Source organism: Salpingoeca rosetta (assembly GCF_000188695.1).
Source record: "Salpingoeca rosetta unplaced genomic scaffold supercont1.3, whole genome shotgun sequence".
Lineage (NCBI taxonomy): Eukaryota > Choanoflagellata > Craspedida > Salpingoecidae > Salpingoeca > Salpingoeca rosetta.
This window is the reverse complement of record NW_004754931.1, coordinates 1,543,325-1,557,845: the sequence shown is the minus strand read 5'-3', so window position 1 is coordinate 1,557,845 and position 14,521 is coordinate 1,543,325. Positions and strand designations below refer to the sequence as shown.

General features: G+C 54.4%; 5 protein-coding genes across 5 annotated transcripts in view; 3 read left to right on the top strand and 2 right to left on the bottom strand.

Annotated features, from left to right (window-relative positions):
• The window catches only part of PTSG_01911 (sodium/calcium exchanger 1), a gene marked incomplete at its 3' end in the record, with an annotated part of 5,632 nt that extends 403 nt beyond the window's left edge, over positions 1 to 5,229 (top strand). The window contains exons 2-12 of the mRNA XM_004997836.1: positions 611 to 1,729; positions 2,104 to 2,237; positions 2,499 to 2,620; positions 3,013 to 3,081; positions 3,238 to 3,448; positions 3,686 to 3,818; positions 4,033 to 4,094; positions 4,237 to 4,303; positions 4,477 to 4,545; positions 4,773 to 4,877; positions 5,048 to 5,229. Of these exons, the coding sequence (XP_004997893.1) occupies positions 622 to 1,729; positions 2,104 to 2,237; positions 2,499 to 2,620; positions 3,013 to 3,081; positions 3,238 to 3,448; positions 3,686 to 3,818; positions 4,033 to 4,094; positions 4,237 to 4,303; positions 4,477 to 4,545; positions 4,773 to 4,877; positions 5,048 to 5,229 (2,262 nt within the window). The 5' untranslated portion in view covers positions 611 to 621. The remainder of the gene's footprint in view (positions 1 to 610; positions 1,730 to 2,103; positions 2,238 to 2,498; positions 2,621 to 3,012; positions 3,082 to 3,237; positions 3,449 to 3,685; positions 3,819 to 4,032; positions 4,095 to 4,236; positions 4,304 to 4,476; positions 4,546 to 4,772; positions 4,878 to 5,047) is intronic.
• A 692-nt stretch (positions 5,230 to 5,921) lies between these two features.
• Positions 5,922 to 8,537, top strand: PTSG_01910 (peptidase E; the record flags this gene model as incomplete). Its single annotated transcript, XM_004997835.1, has 10 exons — positions 5,922 to 5,968; positions 6,218 to 6,320; positions 6,601 to 6,655; positions 6,763 to 6,806; positions 6,943 to 7,014; positions 7,150 to 7,305; positions 7,575 to 7,630; positions 7,771 to 7,820; positions 8,139 to 8,197; positions 8,427 to 8,537. 10 exons carry the CDS (start codon positions 5,922 to 5,924, stop codon positions 8,535 to 8,537), a joined length of 753 nt encoding a protein of 250 aa, XP_004997892.1.
• A 292-nt stretch (positions 8,538 to 8,829) lies between these two features.
• On the bottom strand, positions 8,830 to 9,743 carry PTSG_01909 (uncharacterized protein). Its single transcript, XM_004997834.1, has 2 exons — positions 9,349 to 9,743; positions 8,830 to 9,195 (listed from the first exon to the last, which is right to left on the bottom strand). The coding sequence occupies exons 1-2, from the start codon at positions 9,541 to 9,543 to the stop codon at positions 8,986 to 8,988; spliced, it is 405 nt and encodes a 134-aa protein (XP_004997891.1). The 5' UTR covers positions 9,544 to 9,743; the 3' UTR covers positions 8,830 to 8,985.
• A 152-nt stretch (positions 9,744 to 9,895) lies between these two features.
• Positions 9,896 to 11,482, top strand: PTSG_13239 (uncharacterized protein). The gene has a single exon (XM_004997833.1). It carries the CDS (start codon positions 10,017 to 10,019, stop codon positions 11,148 to 11,150), a length of 1,134 nt encoding a protein of 377 aa, XP_004997890.1. The 5' UTR covers positions 9,896 to 10,016; the 3' UTR covers positions 11,151 to 11,482.
• Positions 11,483 to 11,526: 44 nt separating this feature from the next.
• The window catches only part of PTSG_01908 (cytochrome b5), a gene marked incomplete at both ends in the record, with an annotated part of 3,077 nt that continues 82 nt past the window's right edge, over positions 11,527 to 14,521 (bottom strand). Inside the window, 7 exons of the mRNA XM_004997832.1 lie at positions 11,527 to 11,673; positions 11,880 to 12,051; positions 12,426 to 12,598; positions 12,794 to 12,905; positions 13,150 to 13,241; positions 13,566 to 13,708; positions 14,000 to 14,521. The exon at positions 14,000 to 14,521 is cut by the window's right edge and continues 82 nt beyond it. Of these exons, the coding sequence (XP_004997889.1) occupies positions 11,527 to 11,673; positions 11,880 to 12,051; positions 12,426 to 12,598; positions 12,794 to 12,905; positions 13,150 to 13,241; positions 13,566 to 13,708; positions 14,000 to 14,521 (1,361 nt within the window). The remainder of the gene's footprint in view (positions 11,674 to 11,879; positions 12,052 to 12,425; positions 12,599 to 12,793; positions 12,906 to 13,149; positions 13,242 to 13,565; positions 13,709 to 13,999) is intronic.

Sequence of the window (14,521 nt, the reverse complement as noted above, 5' to 3'; positions counted from 1 at the left end):
GACTTTCGATGCAAGCTTAAATCATGATCTTAGTTAGATGCCATTTCATCGATCATGTACTAATCGACCGAATTGTTGGACCAGTTTCTTTTGTTTGCTTTCTGAGTGATGCGGATGAAGAAGTAGTCCAATGAGTTTTTATGTTGCAGCAGAGTCTTTGGTGGGTGTTCAGAACAGTTGTTTGAATAGTTTGTTCAGTGAGCGTCATGTCAGCGTGCACTTCACAACTGTATAAGTCTGAAGGTCCATCGCCATCGGACACCTTGGTCGGCAGCGCGTTTGCCGTTTCGCCCTCCGCCTTCTCACCCACCAGCCCCGACCCCTCTCACACTATGTCCAGGGTCGCCTTGATCATCACCATCACCATGTGTCCTGCGTCCCCGCCACCACATGCGTGTAGCTTCGCGTGTTTGTCCGCATGCCGTGCCATGTGTGTGTGTGTGTGTGTGTGTAGCACACAGGATTCATATCGCCTCTCACACAACCACAACCACAACCACAACCACAACCACAACCACAACCACAACCACAACCACAACCACAACCACAACCACAACCACAACCACAACCACAACCACAACCACAACAACAACCACAACCACAACAAAAGGAAGCACGAGGATGGCTGCAACGACAACGTCGGCAGCAACCACGCTGTCCGAGATCCTGAACAACAACAACAGCACGGAGGATGCGTGCGACGGGCTGATCATCCCTTATTTTGGCGAGACCAACTTTGGCTACTTCCTGATCTACGCCATCGTCCTGGCATGGCTCTTCGTCGGCATCGCCATCTCCGCAGACTACTTCATGCAGGCCGTCGAGTACATCACGTCCTCCAAGAAGCACATTGTGCGCGGCGATCAGGTCGTGACCATCCACATCTGGAACGCCACGGTCGCCAACCTCACCCTCATGGCACTGGGCTCCTCCGCGCCAGAGATCCTGCTGTCCATCGTGGAGGTGATTGGCGGCGGCTTTCAGTCGGGCGAGCTCGGGCCAGGCACCATCGTCGGCTCCGCCGCCTTCAACATGCTCATCATCGTCGCCGTCTGCGTGAACATCAACAAGACGCGACGCATCAAGGAGCTCTATGTGTTCTACTGCACGACCTTCTTCTCCGTCATTGCGTACGTGTGGCTGTACCTCATGGTGTCGGTCATCTCGCCGGACGAGATTGAGGTCTGGGAGGGCGTCGTCACCGTCCTCTTCTTCCCGCTCCTCGTCGGCATGGCCTGGATGTTCGACCAGAAGCTGCGCCCGCAGGACCGCGTGGCAAGCGAGCTGCGCAACCTCATGCTCCAGCTCTCCACCACCCCGGACAAGCGGCAAGACCTGGCGCGTGCCGAGACACACATGGAGCAGGAGTGGGTCAACATGCCCGTTAACCGCGGCGAGCGCCTCAAGTACAGGTACCGCCTGGCCCACGCCTTGGAGCAGGTCAACAGGACAGACCCAAACCTGCCAGCGGAGGAGAAGTATCTTCGCGCAAATGCCATCGTCCACCGCAAGCTGCGCAACGTGGACAAGCTGGACGAGGGCCAGCAGCAGGCCGCCCTAGGCCTTCCTGGCCTGGCACTGGCTGGCGGCGAGGAGGCAGGTGCTGGTCAGGTTGGCTTCTTGGATTCGCACATCGCCGTACACAAGTCCTCGGGTAAGGCGACGCTTCGTGTAGGCCGTCGCGTCCCAAGCGGTGAATCATATGACATCATGGTCAAATACAAGACAGGTGAGTGTGGACACGTGTGTGTGTGCGTGTGTGTGTGTGTGTGTGCGTGTGTGCGTGTTGGGGGCAGGAGGAGAGGAAGCGAAAGCATGTGTATGCGTGAAAGCATGTGTATGCGTGTGTATGTATGTGAGGGGAGGGTGAAGGTGAGAGAGCGCACTTGGCAAGCACGAACACCGTGGTGCGGTGATGCGTTTTGTGGTTTTGGTGTGTTGCTTCGCACCCACTCATTGACCATTCTCCACTTTCCATGTTCACACGGTCGACACCACCACCACCAACAACAACAACAACAACAACAACAACAACAACAACAACAACAACAACAACAACAACAACACCACCACCACCAACAACAATCACAACAACAACACTAGTGCCTGGCACGGCGTTTCCGGACATCCACTATGTACACAAGGAAGGAGTGGTTATGCTGCCTGGATCCGAGAAGGAGAGCGTCAAGTACATTGACATTGAACTCTTCCAGGACACCCCAAACAACCGCGACAAGGTCAGCGCGCTGTTTTGTGGTTGTGGTTGTGGGGTTGTTGTATGTTGTGCTGTGTGTAAGTGTCTTCGCATTGCGTGCGGGCACGGGTGTGTGGTGTATGGCATGACAATCCCTGGTTCCTCCCACGTCATCATCATCATCATCATCATCATCATCATCATCATCATCATCATCATCATCATCATCATCATCATCATCATCATCATCATCATCATCATCATCATCATTGTCGTCGTTGTCGTCGCTATCATGCGGCCACAGGAGTTTTCAGTGCAGCTTGAGTCTGCGACGGGCGAGCGGATGAACTGGCTGCAGCGAAGCATCACCATCAACGTCCACCAGCGGCCAGAGGCAGACTCTCTCTACGACGCCATCTACCTCAGGTGGTGGTGATGATGATGGTGGTGGTGGTGGTGGTGGTGGTGACGTTTGCACTCTCCACGATGCAGTCCGTGTGCTGATCCGGTGATGCATTTCGCGTTGGCTGGTCGAACCTTGCTTCTGTTCTCATCATCATCACCATCATCATCATCATCATCATCATCATCATCATCATCATCATCATCATCATCATCATCATCACCATCATCATCATCACCATCATCATCATCATCATCATCATCATCATCACCATCATCATCATCATCATCATCATCATCATCATCATCATCATCATCATCATCATCATCATCATCATCATCATCATCATCATCATCATCATCATCATCATCATCATCATCATCATCATCATCATATCGCTATTTCCCTGCGACAGGTGGTGTTCCATCTATGAGCAGCTCACTGAAGACGAAGAGGCAGACACCCCGTATCTCGAGCAAATCAGGTACAAGCATGCGCTGGTGTATTTGTGTACGTATGCGTGTATGCGTGTGGATGCGTGGACGCGTGCGAGTGCAATGCTGACAGCATACCCGCTTCCATTTATGCATGTGTGCATCTGTGTGTATGTTTGTGCGTGTGTATGCAACATCGTGAGCAGGTGTTCGCTGCGAGTCGACGGCGGTGGGGACGATGATGATGACGACGACGACGATGAAGAGGAAGAGGATGAGGATGAGCAGGCCGGTGGTGACACCGGTGCGGGCATGAAGCTGGCGACATACACGAACGACAGCGACAGCGACGATGATGACACGCGCTACATTCTGCACGAGGACGGCTATCTTATCGACGAAACACAGACGACGGACGTAAGCGCACGCACACACACACCCCCAGACAGGACACGACGCCGAGTTGTTTAGTTGCATGTGTGCTTGTATGAGCGTGTGATTGTGTCATGGTGTGCTTGTGTGAACGTATGATTGTGTAATGGTGGGATTGTGTCAACGTGTGATGGTGGGATTGTGTCGTGAACACACACACACACACACCAAACCTGTGCCAAAACGATCGGCTCAACCCCATACCACTGCCACCAACCACAGGCCAAGCACTCGTGGGGCGAGCTGGCGCTGTTCTCAGTGATGGTGCTCTGGAACTTCCCCCTCGCCGTCCTCACCCCACCGGCCATCCACTTTGGGGGCTGGGCCTGCTTCGGCATGTCTCTCATGTACATTGGTCAGTCGCACAGGACCGTGAAGGCGCACTTGTCTGTCTGTTTGTTTGTGTGTGTGTGTGTGTGTGTGTGTGTGTGTGTGTGTGTGTGTGTGTGTGTGTGTGCGTGTGTGCGTGTGCGTGTGTTCTTGCATGTCTGTCTTTGTGTTTCACAGATGAACGCATACACTTCAACATGTCCATACTCACCCTGCCCGCACGTTGCATGCAATGTCAGGGTTCTTCACGGCGCTTGTTGCGGACATTGCCACCGGTCTCGGCTGCACCGTCGGCCTTGAGGTGGGCAATTCATCCACATGTGACGCGTGTGCGTGTGTGTGTTCGTGTGCGCCAATGCTCGTTCACTCCCACTCACACACTCACTCAATCTCCTCCCCCCCCCCCCACACACACACTCTCTCTCTCTCACGCACAACTTCAGGACACGGTGACGGCCATTTCGTTTGTTGCACTTGGCACGAGTGTTCCGGATATCTTCGCGAGCAAAAGTGCGCACTTATCTGCTGCTGCTGCTGCTGTTATTGCTGCTTCGTTTTGCTGTTTGCGTATATGTGTGTGCATGTGTATGTGCGTTGTTGTGTTCACTGCTGTTATGCGTACTGCCGCACCACTTCCACACAAACTTGTGTTAACTGTGTGTGCGTGTGTGTGTGTGTGCCAGTCGCTGCGGAGAAGCAGCCGTACGCTGATGATGCAGTTGGAAACGTCACGGGCAGCAACGCAGTCAACGGTGCGCACGCTTTCATGCCGTTGTGTGTGTGTGTGTGTGTGTGTGTGTGTGTGTGTGTGTGTGTGTGTGTGTGTGTGTGTTTACATCTGCCTGCAACTGCGTCCACCTATCTGTGCACACGCTTTCTCATTCATTCAACGCACGTGTACATACACACGTGCACGTACACACGCGCGCCTGTGTCATGTTTCCTGGCATTGCCTGTGCTGATGCTGCCTGTCGTATAGTGTTCCTTGGCGTTGGGCTTGCGTGGCTACTGGGTGCAAGCTACCAGTCCGCACAAAACCACAAGTTCATGGTCCCCGCAGGCGCCCTTGGTTTCAGCGTCGTTGGTGCGATGACATTGCTCACGTGGATGCTCTCGTCATCTGTTGCTGTGACCTTGCTTCTTTCGCGTGTTTACCATTTGATGTCAGCACCGCCCTGCCACTCATTCGCCCGTATTTGTTTGTGCTCACTCATCCACACACACACATCACATCACATCACATCACATCCACAGTGTTTTGTGTGTTTGCGGTGCTGTGGTTTGCTGTGATTTTGGCACGACGCAAGTTCCTTGGCGCAGAGCTTGGCGGCCCGCGCAAGTGGAAGCGCGCAACTGTTGCCCTCTTCGTCGGCATGTGGATTCTCTACGTCCTCCTCTCCGCCCTCGTGGCGTATGGGCACTTGCCCAGTTTCTAGGTCCTGCTCTGCTCGTTCGTGCCGCCTGTGTCTTCGTGCTTGCGTGCGTGTGTGTGTGTGTGTGTGTGTGTGTGTGTGTGTGTGTGTGTGTGTGTGTGTGTGTGTGTGTGTGTGTGTGTGTGTGTGTGTGTGTGTGTGTGTTTTGATTTTCTCATAGTCAGCAGTGCTGGTGCCATCCACGTCTTTGTCTCCTCCCCATTATCGCTCCGTTGGCACTCGGCCGTAATTGCACCCGTTCTCGCCCTTCTCTGCCCGTCTGTACTTGCTTGCTGCTTCGCTTTGCTTGTGTGTGTGTGTGTGTTTGGTACCTGCTTTGGACCGTTTTGAGGCCGCCACCACACCGCCACGTGATCGTGAGGTGCTGGTTTTGCTTGGTTGTGCCTTGATGTTGCCGCACTTGTGACCGTGACAGGGGAATACACGACATCCAATGCGCGTCACGTACACGTGTGTGTGTGTGTGTGTGTCGTGGTGAGTGAGGGGTTGGGATGATGGTTGTTTGCAAACACGTGCTGTTACAACTTCACACACACACACACACACACACACACACACACACACACACACACACACACACACACACACACACACACACACACACACACACACACACACACACACACACACACACACAGAGTTTGAATTTCGCGGCGTCCACTGACCACCACCCAATATCAAAAGAAGACACCACGATGGCTGGCAAGGTTGCACCCCGCTGCTTGCTCATCAGCAACAGCACGTAAGCCAGCATCAAGCGTGTGTGTGTGTGTGTCTGTGTCTGTGTGTCTGCATATGTGTGTGCGTGTGTCTGCATGTGTGCCTGCACGTGTGTCTGTGTGTGTCTGTGTGTGTCTGTGTGTGTCTGTGTGTGTGTCTGTGTGTGTGGCTGTGTGTGCGTGCGTGCATGTATGTGTGCCGAAGGGTGCGTGCAACGACATTCACGCAGAACGAGTCGCCGTGTCGCCGTGTCGCCGTGTGCCGTATGCAGGACGCACCCTACAGGGTACTTGGACCATTGTGCGGAGGCCATGACGACATTCCTCAAGGCCAGCAACGTCTCATCGGTCCTGTTCATCCCATTTGCACTCAAGGTACGACCACCATCTTTGCAGAATACCACATCACCTACTCTGTCTGTGTGTCTGTGTCCATGTCTCTCTGTCTGTCTGTCTCTCTCTGTCTCTCTATCTGTCTGTCTGTATATCTCTCTCTGTCTGTCTCTCTGTCTGTCTCTCTGTCTCTGTCTCTGTCTCTGCATGCAAGACTTGTCTCCGACTTGCTGTTGTGCTGTCCTTGCATGCGCTCATCCCTCAAACGCGCGCATGCACACCCACACGCCCACACTTCTTACTGGGATGCGTTGGCGACCAGGACTGTGATGCATACACGGCCAAGGCGAGGGACCGCTTCAAACTGATGGGCTTTGGTGAGCGACTTGACGACAACCGCAGTGATGTGCGAAGCAATTCAGGACAGAATGACAATGCCCTCACACTCCGTGCGATGTCTCTCTTGCAAACCCGCCTGTGACAGACGTGAAGGGCCTGCACGAGTGCGACGACAAGATTGCCGCTGTGGTGAGTGTCATCATGCAAGGTATCAGCCTGCGCCTCTGTTTTCGATGTCACTGGATGCAGAGCATGGGTTTGCGCAAGTCACGAGCTCACGTTACCTACACACACGCACACGCACGCACGCACGCACATCGTGCAGAATGAAGCAGAGAGCATCTTCGTTGGTGGCGGCAACACCTTCCGCCTGCTCAACTTGCTCTACAAGCACAACGTATGTTCAACTGTAACACAGGTGGCCCCTGCTGCCTCCCACAATGTGAGGTGCAATCGACTTCCCGCCTTGCGTTCTACACATGCACCATCGAGCGCTATCACACACCCTCCCCTCCTCCTCTCTCGTCGACAGGTGGTTGACGCCATTCGCGCGCGTGTCGCTGGGGGCATGCCGTACATGGGGGCGAGCGCCGGCACCAACGTGGCCTGCAAGTCCATCCGCACCACCAATGATATGCCCATCGTCCAGCCACCCTCGTTTGAGGCCCTCGCCCTCGTCCCCATCCAGGTCGGTGGTGTCGTCTCTATATATGTATGTATGTATGTATGTATGTATGTATGTATGTATGTATGTATGTATGTATGTGTGTGTGCTTGTGTGTGTGTGTGTGTGTGTGTGTGTGTGTGTGTGTGTGTGTGTGTGTGTGTGTGTGTGCTTGTGTGTGTGTGTGTGTGTGTGTGTGTGTGTGCACTTGTCCCTTGGATAAGGGCACGACGCCTGCCTTTGCCAGTCCGAGCAGTCAAGTCATGGGCGATACACGCTCTACGCATGTGCAGATCAACCCACACTACCTGGAGCCAGACCCTAACAGCACCCACAAGGGCGAGACAAGGTAAATGTGTGTGTGAGAGTGCATTCGTGCGTCCCCGTCTTCGTGTCTCTCTATGCGCGCGTGCGTGAACCTCCTCCACCACTGGCTTCCCGATGATTCACGCGCTGCCTGCATGCATGCGCGTGCTGTTGTCATACAAGGCGCGAGCGGCTTGAGCAGTTTCTGGAGGACAACACAACACCAGTGCTCGGTACGCCGTGTCGTGAACTGCGATGGGGTAGTATTGCGTAATAACCGCACATCTGAAGATGAAGGGAGGCCACAAGTTCCTCTTCCCTCACAATTACCCATGTTCTCCTGTGTATGCATGTGTGTGTGTGTGTGTGTTTGACAGCGCTGCCGGAAGGGACCATTCTTCATGTGGAAGGTATTCACTCGTCCCATCATGCATTGGGGACACGTTTGCCACATGACGCCCACTCAACACACTCTCCACCACCTCACCGCCACCACTTGTGTCACCACCACCATCGCCACTACCATCGCCATGACCATCGCAACGCTGCAGGCGACAAGTGGACGGTTGAGGGAAAGAACCTGCCGATTCGCGTGTTTCTCCATGGCAAAGTATGTGGTCGTGTGTCAGGAATGACACAGTGGTGTTGGTGATGGCGGCGTTGTGAAAGGAGGTGACCTCGCATGCTGGACGCCCGCATACTGTGTCAATTGTGTTGGGACCAGGAGTGCGCACACACGCACACGCACATACACACATACACACATACACACATACACACATACACACCCACACACGCACACACACACACACACGCACACACACACACACAATTCACAGGACATGCAGACGTTTGCTGTTGGCGATGACGTGAGCTTTCTGCAAGAAGAAGCGAAGAAGGCCGCAGCTGCTGAGCAAGCAGACCCAGCACCCAAGAAGCCCAAGGTGTAACTGCACACACATGCACGTACACGTACACACATTCATCCATGGCGCTGTGTGTGTGATTGTGTATGTGCAGGTGATTCCATTCATCAAGCGCAAGTTCGCACGCCGTTTACTGCAAACGGCGAACGTGCAACGATCCACATTGCACCCACGAGTCCACACGAGTAAACAAGTTCTCACTTCGTCCAACCAGCAAGCAAAGTGACAGCAGCAAACAAAACAGAGCAGTGACCAGCAGCGAGCAGTTGCTTCTGTCCAGTCAGAATGGCTGCAGTACAGTAACGCAGCAGATGCGGACAAGGTCTGCCTGACACAGGACAAAGCAGAAAGGAAAACACGTATCACAGCATCGCCACAGGGAGCCCTCTCCTCAGGCGTGGCGGCAGCTCACCAACACATGCACCTCCCCAGAGTTGCACACACACACACACACTGAGCTGCACTTTGGTCCTTAGATGGAATGCTTGATAATGTCTTTGGCGACGCCGACGGCTGTTTCGGGCTGCTCTTCGCCTGCGCGCACGAGGCGCTTGCTAACGTCGATGTGGTCCTCGCATGGGTATCCGGCGTGGTACATGAGGACGAGGCGGTTGGCCACGGCGAGAAACGACAGGCCACCCACGCCACCCCACGCCATCCACGGGCGCCACTTCTTTGGCGTCTGGTCAAGAGGCAGCAAAACGAAGTGTGGTGGGGACATGGGGGTGAGCGGTGTGTCCAGAATGTTGCGCATCACACATACACACGCACACACACACACACACACATACAGGTGTACAAACCCCTACATGTATACACACACACACACGCACACCTTTCGGTAGAGAGTGACGCAGATGTGTGTGAGCGGGGCGGCCACCACGGGCCCAAGATAGATCCACTGTCGTCGGCGAGACACGCCTTCTTTGTTTGCGCTCCCATGCCGAAAATATACGCCATCAGCAGGCTCTGTGGCTACCATTTCACCTGTACCCGATGTGCTGGCACTGTTCTTGTTGCTGTTCGTCATCTTGCTATCCTCGAAAGGTGTCGTGGGGGTTGCTGAGTCAGGGTTGACTGGTTGAGGTTCAGTCGTTCACGCAGTTGTGTTGTGTTGTTGTCTGGTCAAAGTCGCTCGACGGACACTCTTTCTTCGTTCTGTCGTTCGTATTACCTGCTCTTGCGCTTGACTCTGTGACGAGGGGGGGGGGGGAAATGTATGCGACCACGCCAAACTCCCCATCTTGATTGAACATCCCTCCTTTCACGCCGCTTCCATCCATCCCCATCCCCTCACGTACGCAGCCGCTCGCTTGTCTTGCATCTTGGCTGTTGTGTCCCCGAACACAACAACCAACCACAACGGCGCAATTCAAATTTTGCGCGGCGCCCGCTGTCTGTTGTTTTGTGTCTGTCCGCAACCTCCAGCCAGCCAGTCAACACCGAACAAGACACCCCAGCCCACCCCACACGCTTCCACCTCTCCTTCCAAGTCCCCCCGGCATGTTTCGTCTTCTTCGGTACGGGCTGGAGACGTTTCCCGTCACCGGCGGCGATGGTGACAAGGAAGAAGGATCAGCGGCGACCACGCATGCAACTTCGCATGACGGCCAAGATGCCGCAAGTTCAGCAACAAAAGAAGCACGCCATCGTCCCACGAATCAACACAAACACCGCCATCGCAGGCGAGAGGATGACGACGACGACGACGACGATGATGATGATGATGATGATTATGGCGACGACATGTGGGTTGACAATGATATGGATGACTTCACCGAGCCACCAGCACAAAGGCCCAAACTTGCTCAATCACATCACGGAAACGGTGAGGAGGAGCACCGGCAACGGCATCGACAACAACAGCAGCGACAACAACAGCAACAGCGACAACAACCGCAACAACAGCAGCGACAACAACAGCAACAGCGACAACAACCGCAACAGCAGCAGCATCAGCAGCAACAGCAGCAACGCAGGAAACGGAGTCATTCCACGCAACATGAGCGTTCACGGAGCATGCGCCCATCCCCTTACCCTGAAAACACGGCTTCCGCACACCGTCGGTCAACCGACGCTGATGGGAACCGAAGCACTGCTCGCTCCTCCTCAAGTCACGCTGCGCCCTCGACCACGAGTCGGAAAAGCCATCCCAGCCGTAATCAAGAGCTCCACAGCAACAACACAAGCAGCAGCAGAAGTTGCAAGCACCACCACACCATAAGCAGCACTGCCACCAAACATCAGCCCGCGTCTTCAAGCAAGCATACACGTCAGAATTCGGCCAACACCACGAGTGCCAGTGACAGCAGGAACAACAACAGCAGCGTGGCTGTGGCTTCACGCAAGACAAGCTCGGCATCAAGCACGGTGTCATCCGCATCTACCGGCAGTGATGACCGAGGTGGTAACGCGCAACGCAAGACGCCAAGCCAGAGTGATGAGGCAGGACGATCGGGCAACCGTGGCACCACAGCACGTGCACCACACCTACACGCGCAGCAGTCAGAGCACAACAAGCAGCAGCCACAACACGTCAACCCCGCGGCGATGCAGGCTGTCGAGTCGCTGATCAAGGGCCTGTGCCAACAGATTGACCACGGCGAAGACGCCTCCCTGACCCTCTCGCAGGTGTAGCGGAATATCGTCGTTGTCAGCAGCAACCACCACATCTGCGATACACGGCAGTGCTGACTTCGGCTGCTGTGTTGGTAATTGGCCACCGGCATCGTCATGGCGATTTGATGATTTACTTGGCGGATGGAGAGTAACAGACAGCACACGAGTGGGCAGGGAATATCAGGAACAGGCAGGCAATCAGGCAGGCAGTGGCGGTGTGTTCACACGGTTGACAGCATCTAACGTGGGTAAATGAATGGGTCGTAGGCAGAGCTACGCGACACGAGCAAATGTGCTGGAGGGCGCTTGGACACGCATGTCTTTGTGTGTGTGTGTGTGTGTGTGTGTGTTGTGTGTGTGTGTGTGTGTATGTGTGTGTGTGTGTGTGTGGTTTCTAGTTTGTCTTCTTGTGACTGGCGCCATTTCGTCCAGCATGTTGGTGTCCGTCTGGATGGTACTTGAGGCCCTGCTCCTTTGTCACGTGCATCGCGCGCACGTACGACCCAAACAGCTCCAGAAACGACCGCTTGTGCCGACGAAGCTGTGTGTGTGTGTGTGTGTGTGTGTGTGTGTGTGTAAGAGCATAGTGGTTCATGTCACACATCCCAGTCATTCATGGTGTCAAAGAATACACATGATACAGTGTAACCGTGCCATACATCTCAAACAATGCCGCATTTAAGTCCAATCACACACACACACACACACACACACACACACACACACACACCAAACACGTGCGCGCACCTTGAATTCGGCGCAGAGGTCATCGAGGAGCGGGAGGAGGAGGCGCTGCTTGGAGAGATCAAGCGTGGGCAGCAGGTGGTGGATGATGTGGTTGTTGAACGACCCGGCAAGAAAAATCTGCCCGAGCAGCCCGAGGTCCAGCCCGTAATCGTGCGACACAGCGACAATGTGTCTGTACATCACGACAATGGTGGTGGCGATGATGGAGAACGTGGACATGAGGGCAGGAGCAGAGGGGCATTCAACTGCGGGCAGTGAAGAGCGGGTGCACAGGCATGGCACAAAGCACAACCGAATGCAAACTTCACGGGTACATGTTGATACAGTCAGACACACACACACACGCACAAAAGTCGCAAGCACTCATGAACACCACCCACTCATACGCATGACACACACACACACACACACACACACACACATACACACATCATCACACACATCACACACATCACACACATCACACACATCACACACATCACACACACACATACACATCACACACGTATTTACACAACCTCCCAAATCCACACACGTCGCACTCACTCTCCAAAGTCTGGTTTGTCTGGGTCGACGGACTGGCAGCCATCGGACCAGGCGTACTCCGTGCGGTGGACGGGAAAGGAGGCGACGAAGAGGCCAAGAGCACCAAAGGTGTGCATGACATCAAACAGCAGCAGGCCCCACAGCGGTCCTTGGCACGCCATAAGGATCACCAGCTGTTCGTGTTGGAACAAATGTGAATGTGTGTGTGTGAGAATATGTATGTGTGTGTGTGTGTATGTGTGAGAATGTGTGTGTTTGTACTTGTGAGAACGTGCGAGTGGCGCATGCGCGCTCCATGCAGATGTCAACACAAGAGAACAGCAAGCGACCCGCGACAACAACGGCACACACACACACACAATAAGCACCTGTGCGATGCGGATGATCTGCTCTGGGCGGCGCGACGCTGCGCCCGTGATGAGCCCAATCCACGTCCGTGCAATGTCAATTGGAGCGGCTACAAGATAGTACGGGACGGCGCTGCATACACGCATGCGTGTGTGTGTGTGTGAAATACGCATGTGGATGTGTATGCGTGTCACGTGTATGCGTGTATGCACATGTGTGATATGAAACACGTGTGTGTGTACATGTGTGTACATATGTGTGCAATACGTAAGCGTGTATGTGCATGAAATTGTTTGTGGGTGTGTGCATGTGAGTGCAAAGGCCAACAACCGCACGCTGGTGCCAGCATAGATGAGCCAGCTGCGAACAAACATACGCGAGATAGATCCAGGGGCCGAAGCGGGGCTGGGAGCGCAGGAACGTCGACAGCGGCTCAAGCTGGCTCAGCTCGATGTCAATGTCCAGATTCTGCATCACCGCGTCGTGTGCGTGAAAGAAAAGAGGTGCAAGTGATTGGTGAACCACACGCAGGGACACGTCAAGTGTATGCACTCTTGTGCAAACGTGCGCATGTACAGCAGAATCAACAACAACAACAACAACAACAACAACAACAACAACAACAACAACTTAAACAACAACAACAACAACAACAACAACAACAACAACAACAACAACAACAACAACAACAACAACAACAACTACAACTACAACAACAACAACAACTACAACTACAACAACAACAACAACAACAACAACAACAACAACACCTACAACACCATGTGTACTGACGGCGTGTCCGTGGTGGCTGATGGCGTGGGAAATGCGCCACTGATGGTGTCCGGCAAACGTAAGGTCCATGGCGTAGCGAAACGGGTGGTTGCGCTGGTGAAAGTAGTTGTGTCCAACACCAAACATGGCCAACAAGAACACACCTGCAGAAAGGGCGTGCGCGACGCCGTGGTATGCGAGGGGGTCGAGTGCTGTCAGTCAGTCACAGCCCGGGTTGCACACTCGAGTACTCTCGTCGTCCACGCTCGTGCATGTCTGTGTGCATGTGACAACACACAGCGCAAGGACCCTCGCACACACACACACACACACACACACACTCGCACACACTTGTACACACAGTCTCTCACACACACACTCACACACACTCGCACACACTCATACAGTTACACACACTCATACACACACACTCACACACACACGCACGCACACACCTGAGAGTGCCGCGAGGAACAAGGAGCCAGTGATGCAGGTGGCCGTATAGGAGAGGGTCCACACGAGGATGGCAAACGCAGATGCAAGCTCCATCTTACGGCCGCCGTGGGTGCCCCCATGCTGACGGATCACAGGCAGTGCACGTCGCTTGAAGGTCTTGTAGAAGCCGTCATACTTGAACGTGAACGCCTGCACGCGACGGATGCGGTCTGGGTCGGCGTCCCTGACGTAGTACTTGGCCAGCAGCCGCTGCACCTTGGCGTCGTCGAGATGGTGCGTCTCAAACTCAAGCGTGCAGTCCATGCCGCGCACAAACTCAAGCCACTCCGGTCCACCAGGGTGCTTGTCCATGAAGCCCGTGAGGTCGTACAGCTTGCCGTGGATCAACCACAGGTGCGGTGGCACGCCTGCCTCCTGCTCATCGCGCTGCCGCTTCTCCTCCAGCCACAGCTCAGGGGTGGCCGGCATCGGGTTGAGCGATCCAATGTGCTTTCGCTGCGACGGCAGCTCTGCACGGCCAG

Bases quoted from the DNA above. Each gene is read 5' to 3' on its own strand.
- PTSG_13239 (XM_004997833.1), top strand. From the start codon at position 10,017: ATGTTTCGTCTTCTTCGGTACGGGCTGGAGACGTTTCCCGTCACCGGC.
- PTSG_01909 (XM_004997834.1), bottom strand. From the start codon at position 9,543: ATGACGAACAGCAACAAGAACAGTGCCAGCACATCGGGTACAGGTGAA. The intron at 9,196-9,348 runs GTGTGCGTGTGT...CCTCTTGACCAG, and splicing joins GCGTCACTCTCTACCGAAAG to ACGCCAAAGAAGTGGCGCCC.